Source organism: Gymnodraco acuticeps, unplaced genomic scaffold (assembly GCF_902827175.1).
Source record: "Gymnodraco acuticeps unplaced genomic scaffold, fGymAcu1.1, whole genome shotgun sequence".
Classification (NCBI taxonomy): Eukaryota; Metazoa; Chordata; class Actinopteri; order Perciformes; family Bathydraconidae; genus Gymnodraco; species Gymnodraco acuticeps.
In genome coordinates this window covers 1,710,866-1,737,835 of record NW_022991187.1, presented here as the reverse complement: position 1 = coordinate 1,737,835, position 26,970 = coordinate 1,710,866, and the positions used below count along the sequence as shown (strand labels likewise).

Below are 26,970 nucleotides of genomic sequence, written 5' to 3'. Positions count from 1 at the left end.
GACACAGTTCATAATTGTCTCCTCTCACTGTCTCCTTTCTCATGGCATAGGTCTACGGCCTTGGGTATAGCTGCTATCTCTCTTAAGGAGGAGCAGCTTGGGCGCATTGTTGTTGCCAGTCTATGACAGAGCACAAGCCGCCATGAGGTAGTTTACTGATCAGGGACGAAGGTTCCCTGGCGCACATTCTTTTCTATGGACGAGAGCTCTAGTTAAATTCAGGGTCCATATTGCTTTAGTCTCACTGATGAAGAATGTTGATTATTACACTCTGAACTAGTTAAAACCTCGAGCTACAGAAAGAGTTCTTAAGAATTGGTTTGGCAACCGCTGTGTCAACTCGTGACACACCGTCTTGTCAATTCTCCGGCCGTAACACCAAATAAACCGTCAGTGTTTACCACCAAAGCTCCAGCTCTCCTCGTGCCTCTTGAGTCCTGTTTCCAATTGCTTCAGAAGTTTCCCTCACACTTTCCAAATGTGCATACAATAATTGAAAGTGTGAGGGAATAATTCTGTCTTACTCCTAAGATATTCAACTGTTGACGTTTATAACCAACCCTGACTCTCTTATCTCCTTTAAGGAATGTGCTGCTGCACTTATATGTGGATATTCTCAGTTTTATCACCGGTCAACTCTCGGTCACACAGTCTAAGAGTCAGACAGGTGATTCAGTGTCTCCAGATGTTGGGCTATCTCCAGTGTCTCTGTAAGCTAGTTAAAAGGCGCAGCAGAATTGATGTGGCAACCCACCCGTGCAGTCAGAACCTCTTGCTGCTGTGACTTGTGATATGAATTCTCCGGCCGATACTTGTAATAAACTACCAGTGTTTGACATCAAAGCTCCAACTCTCCTCGTGTCTCTCTGAGTCCTGACTCTCCATTGCTGCAGAAGTTTCTCTTACAGTAAGTAACTGCAAAAACAAACAATGTGGTGAAATAATGAGTGTCTTTATTTTAAATAAAACCATATTTTCCTCAGCATCACTTCTTTCACAAAGTTTTTACATCATCTGTATCATCAGGCTGTACAAGTTTGATCTCTCACTCTAGAAAAAGGAGAGGTGGCCAACCAACGTCCATCCAGCAAATCAGACACAAGAGTCATGGAAAAGGTTTTGAAGGCACTCTGTACATTCTGAGGATTAATATTGCAATCTTTGCTGCCAAGACATAAAATAATAGTGTCATATAAAAGGCATACATGTTTATTAGTGTAGTTCATATACAAATACAAGGCTGGTTGGTTTCTTACTTATACAAAGTCTATTACAGTTCCTCTTTGATTATCTCTTGGTTTCATTTTACAACACAAACATCACAGTGATCAAACTCTCACATTATTATTATTATTATTAGTAGCGTTTGATCACTTGCATAATATGTAAAACTATGTCCACAGGCTAAATAACACACACACACACACACACACTTAACCTGCTGTGTTATTCAAACTATGTAGATTCAAAAGCAGCTGCTTGTTTTTTTGTATTGCTGTTTTCTTAATAAGCCCGTTTTAAAGCGAAAATAGGCACATTTTGTTATTAAGGACTTGATCTGATGACATTCAACTGTGGTGAGTTAAAAGTGGGAGGAATCGCAGTGTTTAGGTAGTTTAAAAAAAACCACATGCAAGCCAAGAATAATCAAGACCTCAGTAATGGAGGGGAAAGTCAATGAACCCTTGTAATATAAATGATCTTAATTTTAAACCGGCTCATTAGATTCATTTATACAAGAGTAATATCACGCTTACACAATCTGATGGTGCATGAATTTGGAATGGTTGTTTATGTAAATGATCGTACATCGCACGGCAATAAGTTACACAACGGTTCATGGTGAAGAGTAAAAAAAGCAAGATAATATTTAAAAAATAATTGTTTTTTTATCAGCATCAATTATATATTAAATAAACCCAAGCTTTATAAAGTATGGTATGTAAATCAAAATGCTTAATAGTAATCTATGTAACACATTTTAAAAGCAAATTCCAGTACCTTAGTGTCAAAACAGTCTGCTCATAAAAAGATCTTAATTTGATTGTTATTAAATGATCACCCAATATATCTTTGGAGACAATTTTAAAGGGACATTAGCTCTGAAATAAGAAAGTGCATATGCTTATAATAAGACCTTTGTAGAGATTGTGTCTCACAGTGACAAACAGAACCAACATGACTGTGCCCTTAAGGGGGACTCGCTTCTCCTCCAGCAGCTGGGACCTTACACTGGTTTCGTGAGGGACTGCAGGATGCTGGGTTTCTCCTCTATGACGCGGACCAGCAGGATGTCGATGTACTCTTCCAGCTCAACGATCTTCGAGTCCTTTCGGGACAGGTCGGTCTGCTGCCTCACCACCAACGTGATCAGCTCCTCCTGCGTCAGCTGGGTGTACGGCCCACTCTGCACCGAGGACACCACCTGAGGAGGAACGAGGAGAAGTGAATACAGGTGATGCATTCTGATGAAAAAGTATTGATTGGTTATATTAGTGTGCATTTTGAACTGTTAGAGGACTCTTTGAAGATTGATAGTATGCAGTAAATGAGGCACACCCCAAGTTTGGAGAAAAAACGTCTTACTGGCACAGAAGTAAAGCAATGCTCTGCTGTGGACAGGGGCAGCTAAAGTCATTACAAAGGCCCATAAAGTGTATGCTATTTTAAGAACATTTCCATTTCACCCATCAATATATGCTTTCTTCCAATTCACCAAATTCCATTAAATAAAAACATTTTAGAAACTGAACAAAACTTAGTTTTGCTGCTCTGCCGGTTTTTTTGTCTGTGTCATGGCCGGGCTTTGGCTAAATCTGTATACAAAAAATTCAAACTGTAGCGAACAAGCTGACCAATAGAGGAAGCAGCAGACCTGCAACTCCAATGTTATGCGAGTTAAAGTACTTTTTTTGTCAATTGACTTTGGTGGTTTTAGCAAAAGCGTATATTGTGATTTCCGTCCCCTGACTGAAAAGGGCGGCAAGGTAAAGCAAGAAAATATTCGAAATAAAGTAAAGACTTTAACTGATTTTTTTTAGGTTAGCTTTTCCTTTAAGTGACTGAAATATGTTTTGCTGCTGCCTCTGTCAACACCAAGAACATTGCTCAATTTCCATGTATTACTCCCGTCTTCTTTAAACCAGGGGCGTGCTGACGGCCATCTGCTGTAGGTAAATGCATGGACTTTGGATAAGTACCTACTCCAACCCCACTTAAAAACATTCAAATATTTACTTTAATGGCTGGTCCCTTCAGAAAAGTTTTCTTATTTTGTCAAAGCTTCCACCCACATCTTATGACCTTCCTTCAAAGATGGAGATATTGTAACAACTCTGAACAAATTCCATCTGCTGAGTGAAAAAATAAGGCAAGTGGAAATTGCCAGACTGCTATTTCCAAGGTCACAAATGTCTTCAAAGCAGAGTCCTGCACGGGTCTGATTTTCAAGACCCGCTCCCGCCCCGCACCCGCGACGTGCAATACCGAACCCGCCCCGCTACCCGCACATATTGCCAATTAGTTCCGCAACCCGACCCGACCCGTCGGCACAAGATCCGCAACCCGACCCGAACCCGCATAGCCTATGAGCAGTGAAAACGTGCAATTATTAACACACGCAGTTTCATATTTGTCTCAGAAAGCGTGGGATGTTGGTTATTTCCTCCATCTAGGATGACACCAAAAGCCTCCCAGACGTTGGATTTCGCTCTTGAGGAAGTGTTATTGAAAATGCTGTATTCTCCGAGCTCCGCCTTCACCTCAGCCATTTCGAATGTGGCGCGCTCAGCAGCAGATTGATGCGCTGCAGAGGTTATGATTATGCGCGGTCCCGCGGGGGAGAGGTCTGAGGATTTTAAACATTAAACTAATTTATTATTATTTTAATATATTTATTATGCAACACCCGCGACCCGACCCGCATCATCTTTGTTTTACCCAGAACCGAACCCGGAAAAAAGCGTTTGAAAAAAATACCACCCGCGAATCACCTTTTTTGCGGGTCACCCGTCGGGTACCCGCGGGTACCCGACCCGATGCAGGACTCTGCTTCAAAGTTGAGCATTACAAGATTTCACATGTAAAAAACATCACATTTGAAGCTGCGTTATATTTTCCAAAAAATGGGGTTGACTTGTAAATGTGTGTAATGTAAATGATGTTAGAAAATGAAAAGAGAGGTTATGAAATGTGTCCTTCAGAAAATCCAATCAACTTGCTGAGAGGAGATATGTCTACAAATATTTTTGCTGTTTTTTTTCCAGTTCATAATGTGGTTTCAAAAGAAGGGACAATCAAGAATCTTTCTATCCATCAGGATATCAACAAAACATTACCTGAGTCTTCCCTGCTGTGCTGTCACGGATATTTATATCTTTCACAGCGGGGGTGCTGATGGATTGCTGGCTCTCCAAGTTCATAGGTTTCACAGGATGAGGCCTGTAAAGAAAGCACATCGATTATTGTGAGTAAGTTCAACAATATCCACAAAAACTTCAAAGGATAAAAAGATGGATACAAAAAGATGAAACATATGATTCCAAATCATCCCACTGTCATCCAAGAGCAATATTCAGAAGAAAAATAAGGACCTAGAAATCACAAGCCTTCAAAATCACCCAAGGTAAATCCCAACACCCTATCTGCCTCCCCAAACAACAGCCAGATGTCATTATGCAAAATCCAGATAAAAAGTCCACAATTGTATTCTTTTAAAGCATCCTTTTGAATCTCACCTGCGTGGAGTTAAAGCTAGCCCACCTCCATTGCTATTCTGAGCACTGACAGACTGAACATCAGATGGGGAGACCCATGCTCTCAAAGGTGCCTTTCCCCCAGACAAATCCTCTGCCTGAGACGACGGCTCCTCCATAACCACCTCGAGGGGTTCTGAGGTATTCAACACAGAGGCAAACGGTTCAGCTCCAAATTGATCTTCTCCTCCATAAAATGTGTTTTGTGTATTGGCATCAGCTGAAGGCGTCGGTGTGATAGACTCTTTCCTGACACCTCTCGCAGAGGGGGCTTTGTTCGCTGTGGTTACTTCTTTATATGCGGGTTCTTGTAGAGACTTGGAAGACCTATCAGCAGAGAGAGTGGTGGACGGAGGTGTTCGTCTTCCTCTGTTCGAATTATTTCTCTGGAAAGCAGGATTGACTTGCTTTGGATCTTCTACTTGTTCAATGACCTCACTGTATTTGTTTGAACCACTGCCGTTAAAGTCAGCAAATGGATCGGAAAGTTTCTCTTGACCAAACATTGAATCAAGATCGTCTGGTGTCATTCCCAAATCTTCAACTTTGGACTCTTTTTGAACACTGCTGGTGAAAAGGTCTTCTTTTTGGTGTCCCTTTGGCGGAGCCCACGGGTCTTTGGAAATAAGATCAGTACTGGGGAATGGGTCAAAGTCCAATTTCTCCGTTGCTTGCCTGCCTTTTGTATCCACGTTGCTCATACTTGAACGAGATGATGTTTGAAGGTTACTCTTCAAATGTTTGTCTGAGACCACTGGTGTCGCAGCAGAATCTTCTTGCAGCACGGAGTCTCTTCCACTAGTCCTCTGTCTGGGTTTGGCTGTGGGGATCTCTTTGTTCACACCGACTTGTCTTTGATCGTTTAATGGTGCGTGCGAGTCCATTTGGCTGGTTGGCCTGGGTGCATGTGTTGCAGCAGTTGATGGGAGCAACGCCTTCCTTGGTCCATCCCTGGACACCCCTGAGGGACTTTCTCTGTTTGTGCTCACAGGTTCTGGGACTGCAGGCAGATTGTGCCTCATGGGATATTGCTGAGCGGTACTCTGACTCTGAGGAGAATCTGCAACTGATCGAGGTTGTGGAGGTGCACTTGATTTAGGGGGAGCTGGGGCAGCTGCTTTTTTTGATGAGATAGATTTGATATCCTGAGATCGGGATTGAAAATACCTACTTGCAGCGCTCTCCTGAGGGACTGAAGCCTTTACACTGGGTCGCTGTTCCTCCGGACCATCCACACTCATCTCTGAACTGTCCCTGTGTTTCTGATTGACCTCAGCGATCAGATGGTCCCATCGAGTGTGCCCTTGCACTCCGTGTCTCTTCTGAGGGAATAGGCTTTCATAATCAGGAAGTGGTATGGATACTTTTCCACCTTGCTGCGTCTCCGCCTCTACGTATGCAGGGTTTGTGATCTCTCTGACAGGAGCGGTATTTCCACCATTAAGGCTCCCATGTCCTGAGTACGAGGGGGTCCCAGGGGCCCTTCTTTTCTTATCTGCCATGGTTGGTGAAGATCCAACAGAAGACAAATCCTCTACGCTGCCCAGAGGAGAACCGGACGGGCTTTGGCTTATGTTCGGTGGAGCCAAGGATGAGTGGAGACTGGAGAACGTATCAGAACACTCAGACGGGACACTAGAGAGGCTGGTGTCAGAGGTTTCTGGGGAAGGACACAGCTGACTGGGGGTTTGGCAATCGGCAGGTTCAGACTCAAGAGATGGAGTAAATCTGCCAAGGAGTGAAAGCAAAAGGCCTACAGGTCAGTTTGACCATCACATTACCTAAAGTAATTTCACCAATGTACAACCCGTCACCAACCCAACTAGCATTTCACAACCTAGAAAATGCAGCCAGTACACTTTGCATCTCCTTATCTTAAATCTGCACTAGACAAAGCTGCCAGTAAAGATAAATAAATCATTTCACAGACTGAACATCTAGTTTCCGTGTCTTGCAGTTTCTATTTTTAGCTTTGACTTGCTCAATGAGACATTTTAACAGCCCATTATAAAAATACTACGATGTTACATTTTTACTTAAAGACTATGCCACTGAAATTATACTAGGTATTCAAACACGGCATCAAATGTTGCACAATAAAGATTACAACTTAATAACACAAACAACTTGAAATGCCTAGGTTATCTACAATCTAGCAACATTTGTTTACTTCCGTAACATCAATTACAATAGCAAACATAAGCCCCTTACCATCATGACTCAAGAATAAAAGATCCAGTCCACAAACAATGTAGAAAAAAAATAAATAAAAAATAACTCTATCACACAAGACATCCACAAAGAAGGTAACACTGCAGCATAGTGACTCCTCAGAGCTCTGCTCAGTCCAGAACCTGTTCCACAAAACCCTTAAACACAAGCCACTCCCAGATTCTCATCTCAACCAAGAGCAAACTGGTCCAACTGGTCCATCAACCGCTTCATTGGAACTCAACATTTTGGTCATTCAAGGCGCAGTCAACAGAAACAACACAGAAACTTGTGAAATATCCAAGTTTCAGCGTTGACAAACACGGTGTCGTAATGACTGAAAACAAGTGTTTTCTTCCTAAATAGCATTTTCAAAAGATGCCAAAGAAGAAAAAATAAACCTATTGTTTTTTGTAAAATAGAATGTACGTTCCAACAAAAAGTAGGGCTGCTCAATTAATCTTATTTTAAATCCCAATTACGGCTTGCAACGATTACGAAAACAACGTAATCGAAATAAAACGATTTTTTTTTTTTATTACATTTTTTTGTATTGGTTTTTCAGTTGAATTATACTTAAAGTTCAGGGTAATCAACTGTTAAAAACATACTGTTCAAATTGTTTTTCTCCAATAAATTGATGTTTTCAAAGTAAATGGATAATCGTTTAAATAATCGTGATATCAATTATTGACCCAAATAATCGAGATTATGATTTTTGCCATAATCGAGCAGCCCTAACAAAAAGACGACAGTATGTGCAGTTACCCCTGCAGGCCTATTGATGGCATTCCAGTCATGCAAGTGAAAGGATAGTATGACTACAGGCAAATAATGTCATTCTTAGGGTCATGACACGTAAACATAAGTACATGACATTAGTGCAGAGTAACTTGAGGAGAAGGCGTACCTGGGTTTGACTGCAGACACTTTTGCGGAGCGGTTGAGGAAGGTCATGGCAGAGGGGCCTTGTGGGGTGCGGCTGGATTTCTGAGGATCAGCTGGGCTTCCATTTAGTGCTTGATCTGGACTGAGGGAAATGTCCTCAAAGGGGTTGCTGGAGCGATGGGAGGTCGGTTGCTCGGGATCTTCTGAGATGCTGCGAGGGGATTTTGTTGGAAACTCTTCTTTAGTTTGTGGCTCTTCCTTCTTCTCCTCCTTCTTTCTGATCATTCCGAACAGAGACGACAGGCGGTCGCTCATGGATGCGTCCTCCTGACGTTTCTGCTCTTCGATTTTGCGACGCTCATCTTCGAGCTTCTGTACTTCAGCTGCTTCCTCTTGCTTCTTCCTCTCTTCGTCCTCCTTCCTCCTCGCTTCATCCTCGAGGAAGCGTCTCTTCCTCTCCTGTTCCTCTTGCACTCTGAGATCCTCTTCCTCCTTCAGTCTCTTGAGCTGTATCTTGTATTTCTCCTCTTCCACCAGCCTCTTGGCCTCTGCTATGCGCCTCTCCTCTGCTTCCCTTCTCCCCTCCTCCTCTTGGTGGCGTTGTTGCTCCAGGCTTGCCTTCTGGTCTGACTCTTGCTTATAGGAGGGGACACTTACAAAGGCATCTACAGGGACTTCCGTGGTGTGTTTGCTGACATCCTCTACAGATCCTTGTCCTGAGCTGTTTAGACTGAGAGTGGATCCACTCTTGGGCTCTTCGTCCTCGGCGTACACATGGTTGCCGTTGATGCACGTGCTGTTTATGTCACTGTTGCTGTGCTTGTGGCGACCCAGGAGGGAGAAAGCACCCTGAGACACCTTGCTGTCGGAGCTGCCTGTCCGCTTGTGTCCCAGGAATTTGAATTTCCTTTTGACTGTGGGAGGGAGACAAGAAAACATGGTCCTTATTGACATGCAAAACATTGTTTAACTTGCAGTGTGCAGGACGGGAAAGAATGTCAACATACAGTAAACACAGAGTAGGGCTGCTCGATTATGGCAAAAATCATAATCTCGATTATTTGGGTCAATAATTGATATCACGATTATTAAAAACGATTATCCATTTACTTTGAAAATATCAATTTATTGAAAAAAAGAATTTGAACAGTATGTTTTTAACAGTTGATTACCCTGAACTTTAACTATAATTCAACTGAAAAACCAAAAAAATAAAAGTTTAAATAAAAAAAAATGTAAATAAATAATCGTTTTCTCTCGATTATGTTGTTTTGATAATCGTTGCGAGCCAAAATCGTAATTGCGATTAAAATACAATAAATTGAGCAGCCCTAATGGCGCATTTCCACTACAGCGTGGAGCTCGCTTTAAGCGTGCCGAGCCGTGTCCGGACAGTTTTTGGTTGCGTTTCCACTAGGCATAGTACCGGCTAGCGGGTACTATTTCACAGTTTTCTGGACCCAAAAAAATCGAGGTTCTTTCCGGACCAACAACCAGGCTGAGTATGCTAAACTAGAGAGAGAATCGCTGGCAAGGGGGCTACAACTACAACAAAATGAACATATTTGACCGTGATTTAATTGTAATACACGTTTCAAAATGATGCCGAAGTAACAACATACTGATACCGGTTAGTAAAAACCATGAATTAATGCTTTGACAAGTCTGCAGACAGACGAAAAATCTTTTAAAATGCGTGTTTTCTAAATGGTGATCGGCTAAGCTAACGTTGTATATGCTCCGACCGTCCACACTCACAACAACGGCCTACAGACATAAATAAGCCAGCGACTGTATTCGCCATGACACAGGCAGTCTGTGGTTTGTACTTGTTTAACTTTTGTCTAGTTTCTGAACAGATATGAAGAGCTGTGAGCTCTGAGTGCTAAGAGCTAACGGCTGATGTTGTTTTTCTGGGGTTCTCATTGAAGATGACGTCACGGCTCCGCCTACACTGCGTTACTATAGTTACTGCCCCAGCTACTAAACTGTAATGGAAACGCAGCATAAAGTGAGCTAGTCCTAACAAGGCCTAGCCATACCGAGCGAGGCCCTGTAGTGGAAATGCGCCATAACACAGAGCATAGAAAGATGAAGTTACCATCAGGAGAGTCAACATTGAGGCCGGATGAGCGGCTGCTGCTGAGAGATGAATTCTTCTCTGGAAGAGTCCCCAGTGTGGACATGGACTGTGACATGTTTTTCTGCAAGTTTGATTTGGGAGCAAAAAGAGTTTTGAGCCTTGATTTCTTTTTAACTCCAGGAGACTGGTTGAGTGACTGTGCGTCAGCCTCGCCCTCGCTGTCTGTGAGGACATTGCTGACAGAGGGAACAATAGCTGAAGCAGAGTCGGAGAAACCATCTTTCTTCTTCCCACGGACTTTGTCCTTCAGCTTGGAGATGCGAGAGCGCGGTTTGTCCTGCATAGAAAGGTCAAACATGCTGGCTGACATGTTGTTCCTCATAAATTGGATATCTAGCAGCACCTCCCCTCGCGCCTTGTCCTCTTTTCCACTCTTGTCCACCATCTTGAACCAACTGCAAATGACAGAGAAAAGGAAGCAGATGTTTAGGATTTATTCGCAAAATCATAGGAAATTCTGAGAATAAATTACAGGCTTTTTAAATGTTTAAAAACCTAGATATTTTGTAGAGAATTAGTTTCTCAATACAAGTAAAGAAAATGGCAATAGGCAATTACCTCAGCACATTTGTCTATGTTTCATACAAGCCAGACCGATCACGGCCTTGGTATCAAGATACATATTGAATCATTATATATACAAAAATGGCAAGCATTATCCATTTCAGCAATTTGAGGGCGTCAATGTGGGCTTGGGAGCTTTCACTAAAAAAGAGTGACAGTTAACCATATTGAAAATAATCGTTAATTATTTGTAATACTGGCTGCTAATTCTTAGTTAGATTATTCAACCCTTAGATGCCCGAGTGACTGGACCCTACACTCTTCCATAAGTGGGTCAAAAAGGACCCGTATTAGAATAATATGTTTTTATGCCATTTTTGTCATTTTGATTAAGAAAAATCACTTGTATAATATTTAGTATTATATTTTGGTTCACAATAGAAATATTTTATGTTTAATTTTTCACTATTTATAATTTTAGACGTTTATTTTACATTTTGAAAAAAAACGTTTTCCCATAGGATGCCATAGAAAGAGCATGCGGGTCATTTTTGACCCACTTATGGAAGCTTGGGGTAGTAATACAAAAACTACAATTTCTTAAAATGTAAATTAAATATTTGAATGGCATGATATCCAAAACATGTTTTTTGAGGAATAGCCGGAATATGAAATGATACAATTTTTTTAATTACAAAGATACTTCAAGAAAACCACCTCACCGGGTCCAAAAAGACCCACTTATGCGTCTAAGGGTTAATAAAGTAACAGAAATCTGTAAATAACGCAACATATACTTTTTCTTTTACGGCCGTTATCTGGCTGCTACAACACGACTTTCTACATTTTACACATGACTTTCTTTCTACTGCTCGTTATCTTTCTCCATCTTATATGTGTGCTTTGTAGAATTGTATTGTTTAATTTGAATTTGTAAAAGTGTATTCATGCCTTTTATTTAATAGCGTTTTTGTCTCTATCTACACTTTTGCTTTAACAATGTAAAGGTTCCCTCTGTGGGACGGATGAAGAAATTCTGGTTCTGATTGAAGCCCTACACTGCAAATCTATATATAAATATAATGTTCAACCGCTGTATGCTCCTTTATATAGTAATATAACTGCATTGGAAACAATTCAACGTGTAGGCTTAAGTTGAATATACCACAGCAACAGACGTTATTAAATCGGCTGGTTTCTAAAAGCTCTGACTGAATGTTTTAAAATATGTGTCTTGCTAGACCCGAGACTGACAGCTGTCATTAACTGGTTATCAGCTTATTCCAGTTCCTCTTTGGAGCACCATGCCAACTGCAGATAAAGCATAACAACTGCAGCTTTGTTTAAGCTCCCCCCCCCCCCGCCTCATGTCCTCTCTGTTGCACGCGATCAGCACTTATTGTTGACAGGGGAAGGGTAGGAGTGTTCTGGAGAGTCCTTTTTCAAAAACAAGCAATTAGTGCCATACAGTACATACCGATACTTTCTGCTGGTACCATGAAAGCCCTTTGCTATTATTGGATACAGAGGGGCAAAAAAGTATTTAGTCAGCCACCAATTGTGCAAGTTCTCCCACTTAAAAAGATGAGAGAGGCCTGTAATTTTCATCTAAGGTATACCTCAACTATGAGAGACAAAATGAGAAAGAAAAATAAAAAAAAATAAATCCAGAAAATCACATTGTCTGATTTTTAAAGAATTTATTTGCAAATTATGGTGGAAAATAAGTGGTCAATAACAAAAGTTCATCTCAATACTTTGTTATATACCCTATGTTGGCAATGACAGAGGTCAAACGTTTTCTGTAAGTCTTCACAAGGTTTTCACACACTGTTGCTGGTATTTTGGCCCATTCCTCCATGCAGATCTCCTCTAGAGCAGTGATGTTTTGGGGCTGTCGCTGGGCAACACGGACTTTCAACTCCCTCCAAATATTTTCTATGGGGTTGAGATCTGGAGACTGGCTAGGCCACTCCAGGACCTTGAAATGCTTCTTACGAAGCCACTCCTTCGTTGCCCGGGCGGTGTGTTTGGGATCATTGTCATGCTGAAAGACCCAGCCACGTTTCATCTTCAATGCCCTTGCTGATGAAGGAGGTTGTCACTCAAAATCTCACGATACATGGCCCCATTCATTCTTTCCTTTACACGGATCAGTCGTCCTGGTCCCTTTGCAGAAAAACAGCCCCAAAGCATGATGTTCCCCCCCCCCATGTTTCACAGTAGGTATGGTGTTCTTTGGATGCAACTCAGCATTCTTTCTCCTCCAAACACGTCTAGTTTAGTTTTTACCAAAAAGTTCTATTTTGGTTTCATCTGACTAGTGTTCATTTCGTTGACTAAAACTATGACGAAATATGTTCGTCAACGACCTTTTTTCCCATGACGAAAACGAGACGATAGTAAACAATAACTGCAACAAAATCATCATGCAATATCGTTGACGAAAAGTGACGAGACGAAAATGTAGTTTAATTCAATAAAAACTTAGCCAAAATCTCTCTTTACTTTCGTTGACGAAAAATGAGGAGACGAAATATTATCAAAGATAACGTTACATTTCTGATCAGTCAGTTTTTCTCCCAGCAGTTCCATTTCCGGTGCTGCGGCAGGGCAGCAGCTGTGTGTCGGTGCTGCGCGCGGCGGTACATTTGAATTACACTGGGCAGCGGTACACTGTGAACTGTCAGGAAGACTCGGGTCTAACTCATGGTCTAACTAACCTTATTTAACAGAAAATAAAATGGCAACAACAGGGCTTGGGAGCAGTGGTCGCACTCGCGTTAACCGAATACCCCCCCCCATCAGCGCGAGTGAGTGATACATTGTGCACTCGACGGGTAATAATGGATTATGACGGAAATGTTACAATCCTGTCCGTCAAAATGACTGACAACGAAAAAGTCTAAAGCCACCACTGCTTGGGAGAAAGAAACGATGTGATATTTGGGCCCATTTTCGCTTCAATGAGGCGGAGAAAAAAAGCGAATGCATTGTTTTATCAGAAGGGAAGCAATGTGGCCATAACACAGCTGGTAAAAACACCACAAACCTGAGCAGATACTCTCTGCAAAGCTTCATTCTTAATCATTCAACCTGTGTTTTTCATCAAATAAGGACAAGATATAATCCTATTTATTTATATATACTAAAATGACAAATTATTGGTTTTGGCTAGTTTGACTGAAATGTTCTATATAATCTGATGACTAAAAAAGACTCAACAGTTTTCATTGACAAAAAGTCGACTAAAATAATTAGTTTTCTTTGACTAAAATATGACTAAAATGCTCAGACTTTTAGTCGACTAAATCGTGACTAAAATAGTTACTGTTTTAGTCGACTAAAACTTGACTAAATAAAAACAGGATGAAGGTGACTAAATATGACTAAAACTAAAAAGGAAATTTAACACAGGACTAAGACTAAAACAAAATAAAAAAATAGCTGACGAAATTAACACTACATCTGACCATATGACATTCTCCCAATCCTCTTCTGGATCATCTAAATGCTCTCTAGCAAACTTCAGACGGGCCTGGACATGTATTGGCTTAAGCAGGGGGACACGTCTGGCACTGCAGGATTTGAGTCCCTGGCGGCATAGTGTGTTACTAATGGTAGCCTTTGTTACTTTGGTCCCAGCTCTGCAGGTCATTGACTAGGTCCCCCCGTGTGGTTCTGGGATTTTTGCTCACCGTTCTTGTGATCATTTTGACCCCACGGGGTGAGATCTTGCAGAAGTGCCCATTATGCCCCGCCTTTCCCCTTTTAAACTCTTTTGTTCTACAGCAGAACCGTCTGATAGCGGCACTTGCTTTTTTTTTCTCCAATTGGTAACAGATATTTCTGTGAAGTAAACAAGAAAGTTAAAACTCTTTAATGACATGCAGCTCAGCACAACACTTCAAACGTCCAAAACTACTGCAACCATAAACACTAACAATAGGTAGCATCACGGTTGTCTTTGTAGCCTCTTTTATACCAGGGTATATGCAGGAATCCTGAAGTCAAATGCAATACCTTTTAAGACCTCATCGCCACTTGGAGTTTTAACCGGTTACACACTTTACCTCACATTTACTATGTACAGTATTAATTGTCCTTCCTCCTTATCTTCCAACCGTTTGGACGCAAACTTGCATTTCCCCATAACGATGTTGTTTAACAACCGGCGTAAACGGACCTTTGTGCGCTATCAAGCAGTGAGCGTGCGATGTCCTGTTCAGATGACGTCAAACCCAACGGGATGCCATAAATAAACGACACAGAATCACACTACACACCTACGCAATGATTACATTCAGGCAGACTGTAGAATACAACCTCTTTGGACCATTGATATACTTATTGAAAACAAGCTACAAAATGTAATACCTTGGAAAATGCCCTTTAATACCCTTAATTTTCGCTAAATTGATTGATCAACTTTTAATACTTTTTAAGACCCCGCGGACACCCTGCATACATTTCTCAAGAATCATGATTCCACGAAAACACAAAGGTTCTTTATTCCATGGACATTGCTACCATGTAGAATGTCATAGAAATGCTGCAACATGCTTTAGGGGGCTTTGTCTGCCAGTTTTACACATGAATAAACCTGAAGTTACTAATTCTTACAGAGGACAGCTACAGATGTAGAAATAGAGCAATACTTCTCTACCCTTTCTTCTGCATTTGGCCACAATTTGGCATCCACATCACACCTCTTGTAAAACCTCTAAGCAGGCCTGACAAATCCCTGGCAACCTTCTGCAGATATGTCCAGACATCCATAATTCAGACCCGTATCAGAGGGGTATCTGATTATGTGGCTGGTGGTCATGAACTTTCCACTTCAATAAGGAAAAGAACTCCTCTATAGGGTTGAGATGTGGGGAGCTTCTGCAGTGAACCACAAGTAGAGAATGATGAAATGCAGCATTGTATCTTCTTTGTTTGTATCTTGTTGGTCGAACGCAATTATTGTAAGTCGCTTTGGATAAAAGCGTCAGCTAAATGTAATGTAATTGTCTTACAAAATGTCAAAGTGTTATATGTCCTAATCCTTGTTTAAGCATTTTCTTTTTACTCAATTTCTCTGTCGATGTAGCAAAATGCAGATAAATGAGTAGTACTAGTGTGGTGCTAAGGTTCTCTTAATGCATGTAACCATTGTACAATAGGATGTAAACATGGATTGTAAATACACACAGATTTGGTGGGGGTTGAGTTTGAGTGAAAGCATCTGGTCATAAAATGCATTTTGTGTCAAAGCAATGAAAAGCGATCCACAGCTGAGTGAGTATCAAGTCTGTTGTGCGTGTGAAGAGTTATGAAATCAGTATTTGGAAATGCACATTATCAACTGTAACTGTAAAAGGTTACTGGGTGGTTTCCTCTTCCTGTTGAAATATAACGAGGGCCTTATTAAGGCTCAACCCTACTTTAAAAAGAGATTAACTGAGACGTATTTCAATCGTTTAAATACAAAACCAGCTGTGGCATTAACCGTTATCTTCAGTTCATATGGAGGTTACTGCTGCAGAACGTCATTTTAGTGTCATGGAGAGTAGCAGATATCCAGACAGGCTCTTTGAAGTTTAACAGTCAGGAAACAAGCATGGGAGGGAACAAACATTCCTCAAACACTTCCAAACGCATGAAGGTGCCGTGCAGTACGTGATGTAATGAAAGTCAAACTGAGCCACAGACATCTCTCATCTCCCACACTAAAGCAAGCATGCCAAGTTAAATAATGGCTAACTTACTAAGGCCCCGAGACAGAGCCCTTTCTCAGGACAGATAAAAGACGGCCGGTTGTTCTAGTCTGCGTCGGTTACAGCAGGGAATGCACCGGAGCAGAGACAATGCATAACTTTTACGGTTATTAACAGGGTGTACATGTTTTGATTACACAGAAATAAAGTGTTGTGCCTAACCTAACCGGTCCTGCTGGACAGGTTCCCTCGGTTAACTGAAGGGCACTTCTCTTTCCATGTCTGATGATTAACAGGAGAGACTGTGTTTATACCACGAGAGGACTACAGAATGCATTCAGCAAACAAACTTAAGGTGATTCCTCTCCATAATATTAGTTTAACACTCACTGACACCACAAACCTTTGAAGTGCAGTTAAATGTGTTAACGGATCAGCAGGAAAGGGAGTAACATCTCATTTCAAGGATTATCATAAACCACTGCAGGAAAGTTGATGAGATCACATATTGCATCATTTCTTTTAAGGTTATTCTCATGAGTGGGTGAAAACAATACAAATATATATATATGTCAAGATGGGAGATGTTGATTTAGTTCCACTGCTCTGCTCTTTGTTTACAAAATAAATATAGTGGCTCAGGTGTCTGAACAAAAGGTTGTCCCGACTTTTCTGCAATGATCGTCTCATAACGTGACTCAGTATTTGGACCCGAAACAATGCATTTATTGTCATACATTTTATTTGAATCTATTTTGATCATGTTTACCATACATCGATTCATTTGTGGCGGGCCACCGTAATTAAATATCGTCCGCCACAAATAGATCTCATAAAAACATTTTTTTTTTGTAAATTATATTTTTGGGAGAATAAACCCCACAGATCCTGAACGTGTGTCTCACTCATTAACAACGCAACAAGAACGTTGTCTGCTATGGTAGCCATGAACTCGCATGCATTTTGTTATTTGAGGGGGGGGGGATGCGTGGGACACCCGAATAGGTTAAGGGGCCTTTCTGTGGGAAACACTGAATGGACTATCCAAAAACCCGGATTTATTTATCAGGCAGTACATTTTGAGATGATGCAGCTTTTTCTGACATTTTATAAACCAACAAAACACAGAATGATTTTAGAAGTAAGCTTGATTGATCAATAATACAATTAATCATTAGTTGTGTACATGAGAATAATTGTTTAAGTCAAAGTCAAGTCAGTGTCATGTAGTGTTGCACGGTGTACCGATACTTGAAAGGTACCGCGATACCCTGCCGTTAAAAACATTACGATGCCTCCGTTTCATTAGTATCGGTACTTTAAGAATGACGGGGAAAAGTACTTTTAATAAGAGCCGTGTGTGTTCAGCGCTCTGCTTCCACTCCCTGCACTGCAGCCGTGCCTGCAGTCCCGCCCCTCTCAAGCATGCTCTAAGTCCCTCCCCTCTCAAGCATGCTCTAAGTCCCTCCCCTCTCAAGCACGCTCTAGCTGCCAGAGCATGTGAGAAAGCGAGAAGCAAGGCTGCAAGTGGGAGTGCAACTGCGCCTCGGCTTGTTGACAACAAAGACGCCAGAAGCGAAAAATTCTAGTCATTTATTTTATTTATTGTTCTCATTGTTTCAAAGTGTGTGTTATGGTTCTGGTGTGAACTAAAGCACAATAATTACATTTAAGACTGTTTCCCTTTTTTAAAGAAAAGTATCGAAATCGCAATTCTTGACTTGGTATCGAAACCAAAATGTTGGTATCGTGACAACACTAATTATTATTATTTAAGGAAATAATCTAAAGAAAATCCTTAATATCAAACCTGTAAACTCCTTCACCTAAAATAAAACACCATCAGAATCTTAACCTTTAATTTTATAGTTATCGTGTTTAGGGATGTAACGATATACCGAATATCGCAGTAAATAAACGTCCCAATACCGTCGTGAGACTGACCATTTTTTTTTTTTAAAACACTTTTTTTTTTTTTTTTTAAACCTTTATTTAACCAGATGGTCCCATTGAGATCATCGATCTCTTTTTCAAGAGAGACCTGTCCAACATGGCAGCAAGTAGGTTACAACATGAACATAAAACAACAGAACACAAAAGGACATCGTATTTACAGGGCTACATTTACACACCTAGAGACATTGACAAGTACCAACAGTATATTTATATCTCTGTCAATAAGCCTCACCTTCTTGGCAACAACTGTATTGTTTTTGAAGTGGTGGAGAGACAATGCACAGTTTGACCCACTGCTGTCACCCATGGCCAAAGCATATCTCTCCGTCCCACTGAGGTGGCGTTAGACTTTTTCGCTGTCCGTCATTTTGACAGACAGGATCGTAAAATGTCCGTCATAATCCCTTATTACCCGTCGGGTCTGAACTGTTCACAAGAGAGCACGCTCGTGAACCAGGGGATATTGTAAATGCCCAAACATCCCAGCTTATAAATACCTGGAAATGTGGACATTCTCATATTCCTAAAAACCTGTCTGAGTGAGTGACTTAGTGAGTTTGAGTTGAGTTACTTGAAAAACTAAAGTGAAACTTGATTTATTTTATTGCAGGGTCTGATTATTAAATGTTTATTTGTGAGATGCAGTGTCACAAAGAAAAGGCCTACTTTGTTTGGTAGTACTATAGGTACAAAAACACTGGTTTTCTTGTTCCAGTCTGTTACTGTCACTTTGTTTTTGACCCTTTAAAATGCTGCTATCCTACTAAAATGCTGCTATCCTACTAAAATACTGCTATCCTACTAAAATGCTGCTATCCTACTAAAATACTGCTATCCTACTAAAATGCTGTACGAATCAGATTTATTATGTAATAAAGAAACATTTTCCGAGTAAAAAAAAACCTTTATTAAAAAAAAAAAAAGGAATTATTTTTCCTCTTTATTATTCAATATCGCGATAAATACCGTACGGTGGACTTGTTATCGCGATATTATCGTACCGTGAGTTTTTGGTATCGTTACATCCCTAAATCGTGTTATTTCTCTTATAATTTATGACATTCAATGACTTCCATTCATACAAAAGCATAATATACAATCCTATCGCCGAAATAAATCTTTGAAAACACGATATTGTGTAACAACAGCGTCAGAGCTTCCTTTCAGAGGCAAACAAAGTCCTCAATGTCACTCCCTGGATCAGCAGGACAGTAATCTAACACCGCACGCTTCGAGGCACAAACAGCAACATCCAATACCCTGCATAACGGGTCTGAAAGGAGACAGAGGGAGCGAGAGCAGCAGGGAGAGGGAAGGAGATCAGACCTGAGAAGGAGTGAACTTTGCCATTCAAATGGAAAAACGTACTGTGCACAAGATAACACTCAGGTGCAATAACCCAGTGAGTGAGGTCATAGTAGCGCTGTATCAAAGCTGCACTTAGTTGAGTGATACTGGAAAACTAACACCCTCAATCTCCCTCAGGTCACTTCAAAATTACAAGCCACATTTGGAAGTCAGTGTTTATACTGAACGCACTGTATTTTTTAAATTCATCATGAATCAGGGTGTGGATATCCCATTTAACTCAATGTTTTATTTCCACTCAAGTTACACCCATGCTACGTCAAACACATGCTGAGTCACGCAACGCATCGGGGTGTGAGCAGACGTATTTGTTAACTAGTTAATGGCCCTGAAGAATGTGCTATATTAACAGAAGCAATGTGAGACGCCAGTAAGCTGCTAGAGTTGAATTCACACCAATGTATGAAGGAAAGGTCTCAGACTAATGTTAGAGAGAAAGAAGACAGAGGACAAAACTGAGATAAGATATCTTTGGACTGTTATCCTGCCATCTTCATAGTTTTCTGTTTGTCCTCTCAGACACTGATAAGAGGAGGGAGAGAGAGGTATTATATTACATTGTTTACGTTCAAAGGTGAATAGCTGGTGTGTCGTTTCAGTTTTCGACCTGATAACAGAATATATTCCTGATGGTCTCTACTTGTCTCTGAAACTAGACATGACGAAACTTCACAGCTAATTTAAACTCAGGATTGGTTAGGTTTGACAGTTTATGCATACTCGCAAATTAAGGAATCCTCTTACATGATTTGACTAATTATCAATTCATTAATAAAGAGGCAGTTTACTTACAAAAATCTGACTCTGTTTTCGATGATGTGAAGTCAAAGATGGATTACATATCTCGGGTAGCGTAATAAATACCAACATTTGGCCACTGTTTGTAGTTAAGGAGTTGTGATATTTATCACATTTTGGATTACAATGTTAATACAAAATCATGACCAGGCAGGTGTTAGCCACAAAAAACAATGTTAATAGTCTTTAAATTAGGTTAACTTTAAGTTTGAAAGAAGTGCTTGCAGTTTGAAACTTTCTGGGCCTGATGAAGCACTTTTAATAAACTGGAAAGAAGTTTTAAACTGGATTTAGAGGGTGGTCAAACTAAGGTTACAGTACAATAAATTAAATAAAGTATTAATAAAACTCTGGGTTATGGTAGGATATGCACATAACTTGTTGTTTACCAATCTAATTAATCTAGGATTGGAGTTTAACAATGCTTTTCAGTTGATTTATAGTTTGATAATGTAGCTTAAAGTCATATACATTGCATTAGACTGAGTGTGTGTGAATTATTATCATTCTGTAGCCTACAGTTTGCAATCTGATGAAGCACTTTTAATAAACTCGAATACAGTTCTAACGAGGATTTAGAGAAGAGAAATAAGAGGAACTCATAACTACAACCAACAACACACCCAGGGGAAGCACCAAAAGGACCTCCCAGCCTCTCGGTAGTCACTTACTCTGTCTTTTTGCTGGACTTGTTGTCATGGAGGTCCAGCAGGTTGACCACAGCCTGACCCAGGAACTTGTCGAGCCCCACCTGGGCCCGGTGCATCACGATGATATGCAGGGTGCACCGGTCAGCGTTTCCCGGGTGGAAGAGTGGCAGGTCGAAGGAAGCCTCTTCTTTCCACACCGGGGCGATGCATTTCTCCGACACCGATGTAGAAAACTTGTCTTTGGCCACCTGCATGATGGCATAGGCGTCGTTGGTGCCATTCTTGCCCTTTGGACGCAGGTTCCGAGCCTGGTGCACCGTTACCTGCACACTCGTAGGGAACCAAGTCTGGCTCTGGTCGGCCAGAGACATCGCGGAAGTCTCGTTAATCCGAGTTATTAGATATATTACCACGCCAAACTGTTCGTTAACCTTTCCCTGAACTCCGTGTTTCTCCTTCTGTTGGTTTAGGTTACCTAGCTTAACTTCAGGAAGCTCAGGTTGATGTCGTAATTATTCGCCCTCCTCTTCGTAGCGATAAAGTCTCGAATAACACTTGAGTTAAAGTTAACACTCGGTTAACCAACTTAACATTGGTACTAATACCCCAGGAAGGACATTACTGCGGTGCGGCTAATTCCTTTATGAGCTTTTCATCAAAAACAATTCCCTTGTTTTGCCTCAGCTACATAAAACACTTCCCTGATGTTATTAGATTCCGCCCTTACTCTTCATGCTGCCTCCTAATTGGTTAGTTTTTCTATCAATTTTGTTTAAGTCGGGCAGTGATTGGACAGCACGCAGAGGGTGTGATGACGTCACGTACCGTTAGTATGAGTCAGCCACTGATCAGGAATCAGTTTACCTTCGCTAAAGCCATATCATAATTTAATAGGACTACAAATAGAACTGATCTGACTTCAGTAGAGCTGTCTTATTTAGTTTAGGTATAAATGTCCAGGAAAATAATTTTAAAAACGTTTCAGGGATTGGGTCTGATGTTTCTTGAAAGTAAAATTATTTATTTTAAAATTCTCCCTTTGTTTAAGTAATATATAGACTGTCAAAGCAGGAAATTAAATTATAATAGGCAAATAATGTTTTTTCTCATAAAGATTTATATTGTATTTCAAAAGAACTGTTAAAAGTACTGATAATATTATTTCACATGGCCTAGATGTGAACCTCTAGGCCTTTTCATCACATCCTCGCTAGTCGTTTTCGGGTAATATTCCTTTAAAACTGGGGCGTGAAGTTAAGAACAAAATACTTTATTTCATTTTCATGGGTTTTTGTAGTATTTTGTGACATACAACATAGAGAAAATACTCCACAGCCTCAATGATTCCTTGAGAAAATATGGATGGGACCTTTTAGAATGTTGGTACCACTAGTAAATTGTCAACCCCCCGTTGAACGTGGGGGGGAGGCTGCTAGTGACTTATCCGACCGGCCCACTTATTTGACGTCTTATGATGTTTAAATAAACATTTAGTTTGCACACACCCTACAACACTATTGACACCAGATGCATGACTTACCTGACGACCTCGATGGCACTGAAATTCTTATTGAATCATGAGCAAGACAGTGTTAATGTTTACATTGGTTTTCCATGATATATATTACATCCTGAATACATCCTGCTAGGTGCTGATCACAAAGTTGAAACTGCAAGCAGGATATAAGCACAACAAACAGACTGTATTAAAAACATATATGATCATCTGGGTTTCGTTGAGAATTCCTCCAGAAGAACAATGGGGAAAGCATTGACAATGAGCGGCATAAGGAAACACTATTTCCTGTCAGTGTAATTTCCTGAATTACAAGTGACTCAAATTGACTCAAATGCAGAAGTATGGCTAAGGCTTTTCTAGGTCTACTGAAATGTGAAGGCAACATTATCATTGAATGAAAAAAGATCTGCTTGCAGTGATGTTTACATTTTTTTTATTTGTTGTATCTTAATATTTTGTATGCATGCTTCTTAGTTAACATTAAGCTGTCTTTGGCTCTTTTCTGCTGTAACAAATGTAAATGTCCCCTCTGTGGGACAAATAAAGGTATTCTGATAGTCATGCTCTATATACCTGAAACATATTTTTGTAGAAACCCCTTTAACAAACGTTTCAAAACTAACCTCATTACAATCATTGTGTAGGATAACTGATATGTTATCATGTCTTGGATACATTTATCATTGCAGAACCTGCAAGAATTGCCTGATCTGCAAGGACAATACATTTTAGATCCCTCAAGAACACTCAAAGTTTCTCTGCCACCCAATAGGGGGCAGTCATTCATACATTTAAATGACTAGTGGAGTGTGTGAGTCAATTGTTTCTCTCTAGTTTGTATTTCTTTCTGAATTCTGAATACTAAACAAGGGAAGAGTTGTGTAAGATCTGACAGAAACATAGAAATAAAACACTTTTATCATATGTTCAAAAGTCTCGCATAGCTTCTTTAATTCACTCAAAGATTCTGTACAGCCACGTTCATGGAATTACGCTTATTCTGTATGAATACACACACAGACCCACACACACACACACACACACACAGACACACACACACACACACACACACACACAGACCCGCACACACATACACACACACAGACAGACACACACACACACACACAGACCCGCACACACACACACACACACACACACACACACACATACACATACACATACATACGATCACAAGCAATAAAATACTTGAAGCAAACATAAGGGTGAAGGGTTGTCCAAATATTAAATGCATAAAGCTGAACTTTGGAAATGGACTGCCTTGCTTTCCATTTCATGCTATAGTTGATATGCATAGGAAAAAAATCACAATTACAAAACACTAAAGCTTTCATTCGACATCCAAAATCAACATTATATGCCCATTTCAGATATATCTTGTACTTTTTTTTGTGAAATGAATAAAATAAATGAGTTGAAACTGATAATAAAAAAACCTGCCTTATTATTTTTTTACCATTTCACAGTGAACTCTGAGAATGCTACTGAGGCAAAAGTACTACCAGTTTAGGGTCCTGGATGCCTTCATGATTTTATACCTTAAATTATATAATTATTATAATCAAGAGACCATTAAAACATAACCCAATCATTTGAGAGTCCATTAAGGTCATGCATAGAAGTTCACATGTAAGTATAGGTTACACTGTGGTTTCACTTTTCCACAAACCACTCTTCATTCCGACGGAGCTCTGAGATTGGTCCGTGCCACTCATGTCGTGCTCTAGCTCCAGCACTACGTTTTTGAGGGTGCCGTTTGGGGCGGCGGCACCAGGCACGGTGGTGGTGACACTGTTCAAAGGATAGGAGCAGCGCTTAGTGTCTCGCTCCACAGCGGCAGCAAGTTTCAAATTGTCTCTGCTGGCGCATCGTCTCTGAGCGCTGTGCATGGCCGCCCTGCTCGCCACAGACGGCAGCAGGGGGAAGGGTTTGCGACTCCCGCTGCTGCCCCCGTCGCTTCCTTCTGAGGGGCTGGTCGCTAAAGACTCTCCCACACGCTTCCCATTGGTAAGCGGGCTCGCCTGGTTCTCTGACATGCTGAGGTGGATGCTGCCATTCTCACTCGTGGCCTGTTTGTGAACCACGTGTGAAGAACTGAGGTGATCTAAACCGTTGGGCTCTAAAGCTCCCAGGCTGCCCCCGCCTCCCGCAGTCCTTAGAGCTTTGAGACGATAGTGACCCCTGCCCTCACCTCGATGGTGATATTGACTGCTTCCTTGTTTAGTTCTGCTGCTCACTTTCCTTCTCTGGGGATGCACTGGCGCTGAAGAGTTAATGATGGGCAGGACATTGTTTGTTGGCTTGGTGGTGTTGTCAGTGCTGATGCTGTGGTTGTTGCCTGCAGGGGCACGTGTGGAATTGTTGGGATTGTCTTGTGCCACCTGTAACAGGTTGGTGAGCTTGCAGGGCCCGGGGCCCACGCTGCTGATTCCACTCGGTGTGGATGATGATCGAGCTGAAGAGGAGTTATGAGAGTCACCAGGTGGATGGCAGCTGATGAAATGTTGTGATTCCTGCTCGGAGGTCTGCACCCCACTCCCTGTGGTACAGGTGTGCGCGTAGGTAGAAACAGGGTTGGAGTGTCGGTTACCTGGGCAACATGCCAGCCATGAGGCCTGCACATCCCGACGTCTGAAGCAGTGGTGAACCACCAGGAACACCCCGAGAACTGTGGCAGCCATCCCATAGAGACAGCTGAACAACAAGCTGATGTGCCCTGTCAGCCACATTGCCATGGCTCCACAACACCACAGAACCACAAACAGGAAGTGGGTCGCCACCAGCACCAAGAACTGTGTCTTCAGCGAGTACTGATCCTCTGGCACTACAACAGCATTTACAGGAACCCCTGCGAAGTCTGTGGAGAGGAGGCTGGAGCTTCCTGCCAGGGCAGGCTGGCTCTCCGCCTCAGGAGAGGACAGGGTGGTTCCTGCGCATTCTTTGGCCACGCGGTGCCTCAGGCGAAACACAGTGCACAGGAAATAGATCCAGGTCACCAAAAGCACTAGCCCAGCGGGGACAAAGAAAGAGCCAAGACTGGGGCGCCACAGCAGCCAGCAGCTGCAAGGAGCAGAAAGAGGAGTCAGGAGGGTCAGCGCAAAACAAGGACACGTCTGTGTGTTCGACGTTTCACGCAGAATTTTTCACTTCAGCACCAAACAAAACAACACAAAGTCAAGAGCCAAATGGAGCACGGATAAAAGAATATAACTCACTAAGGGCTGTTGTCACCGTAGTTGTTGACATTGACAGCTGCAGTGATCCCGCAGATGATAAGAGGAACTCCACCAGCTATCAAATAGAACCTTGAATAATAGAGAAAAAACATTAAAATACAAGTTCCTAGCTGCAGTTTCAGAAATCAAAAGCAGTGTTTGTTTGTGCCACAGGATGCTGTTTGACCTTTGGCTGCTACGATGTTTTTAAAATTGCACATGTTGGTGTCATTTTCCTCCAATGTTTCTCTGGCTGTCTATAATTTAAACGGAGCTGTGTGATCCATCACTCCTATAGGGGGCAGAGTGTTACAAGGGTCAGCATAGGCTCCAGAAGTCTGTGATTTAATGCAGCCTGTTCCCATATGGCTGAGTGGGCAACAAAGGGGTAACGGGGGGGGGTCAGCGGGGTCAGAGTATGATTGCAGCTTCTTGATCACAGGGGCAGGGGTGGAAGGAGAAAAATAAGTGAATATTTTGAAAGACAGTGCACCCCCTGAATCACCCTGCGCAGATTTATGACCACCCCCTCTGCTTCTGTTTCGTTGGTTTCATACTTTCCTACCCTCCCCCACTCATAACGACTTATAGCTTTTACAGCAAGACTCTTTTATGTCCCTCCAAGGGACATCAAACACAGAGGGACTTTAGTTGTTGGGCACAATGACCCACTTTGATGGGGCACAGTCTGGGTGGCCATGCATACAAACTCTGTCTAAAACATAAACCGTATTGACAGCAACAATCAAACAGTACAGGAAGTGGGTGACATTGAGTTGTTGCTCTTCTCACTGACCTGAGCATGGGTCGCTGAGTAGGCGGAGTTGGAGGCTCTCCCTCTGGCTGTCGGGGCGTTCGCCACAACGTCTCTTTGTAGATGACCCGGGCACTGACTCCGATCCACAGCAGGGTGGAGAGGGAGGAGTAGTGCAGGGCGATGCCCACCTGTCACACGTTACACTCAGGTAAGACACCAAGCCTCCACACTATTAATCAAAATGAGGAGAATTTAAATGCATCACTTACTGCTTGACAAACCACTGGGTAGCTGGTCAGACTTATGCCTCCTACGTAGATGGCTGTCGTCATGGCTATGTGGAAGCAGGTATTCAGTAATGTGTGCCAGCTTTTTCTGGAAATGTGAATTGAACTGTAGGGGCAAACATAACAATTATTTAATAAGAAGCAAATAACTAAAAGAAGTGTGTTCATGCACATACAATGCATACATACATTAAGCGTCT

General features: G+C 41.6%; 2 protein-coding genes across 5 annotated transcripts in view; both read right to left on the bottom strand.

Annotated features, from left to right (window-relative positions):
- Positions 1-931: 931 nt before the first annotated feature.
- On the bottom strand, positions 932-21,689 carry rab11fip1a (RAB11 family interacting protein 1 (class I) a). 2 transcript variants are annotated; one of them, XM_034238363.1, is made up of 6 exons: positions 20,996-21,689; positions 9,955-10,391; positions 7,876-8,767; positions 4,737-6,482; positions 4,338-4,440; positions 932-2,425 (listed from the first exon to the last, which is right to left on the bottom strand). In XM_034238363.1, exons 1-6 carry the CDS (start codon positions 21,343-21,345, stop codon positions 2,228-2,230), a joined length of 3,726 nt encoding a protein of 1,241 aa, XP_034094254.1. In that variant the 5' UTR covers positions 21,346-21,689; the 3' UTR covers positions 932-2,227. The 2 variants fall into 2 exon arrangements, with proteins under 2 accessions (XP_034094254.1, XP_034094255.1); XM_034238364.1 differs by lacking the exon at positions 4,737-6,482.
- A 1,909-nt stretch (positions 21,690-23,598) lies between these two features.
- adgra2 (adhesion G protein-coupled receptor A2) overlaps positions 23,599-26,970 on the bottom strand; it is a 37,937-nt gene continuing 34,565 nt past the window's right edge. For all 3 annotated transcript variants that reach the window (XM_034238156.1, XM_034238157.1, XM_034238158.1), the window contains 4 exons: positions 26,753-26,876; positions 26,523-26,671; positions 25,727-25,816; positions 23,599-25,571 (listed from right to left, as the gene is read on the bottom strand). In XM_034238156.1, coding sequence (XP_034094047.1) covers positions 24,152-25,571; positions 25,727-25,816; positions 26,523-26,671; positions 26,753-26,876 — 1,783 coding nt within the window. In that variant the 3' untranslated portion in view covers positions 23,599-24,151. The remainder of the gene's footprint in view (positions 25,572-25,726; positions 25,817-26,522; positions 26,672-26,752; positions 26,877-26,970) is intronic.

Coding starts and splice junctions, on each gene's coding strand:
- rab11fip1a (XM_034238363.1), bottom strand. CDS start 21,345: ATGTCTCTGGCCGACCAGAGCCAGACTTGGTTCCCTACGAGTGTGCAG. Junction 10,392..20,995: donor AAGTCCAGCAAAAAGACAGA/GTAAGTGACTAC, acceptor TGTCATTTGCAG/TTGGTTCAAGATGGTGGACA. Junction 8,768..9,954: donor CAATGTTGACTCTCCTGATG/GTAACTTCATCT, acceptor TCCCTCCCACAG/TCAAAAGGAAATTCAAATTC.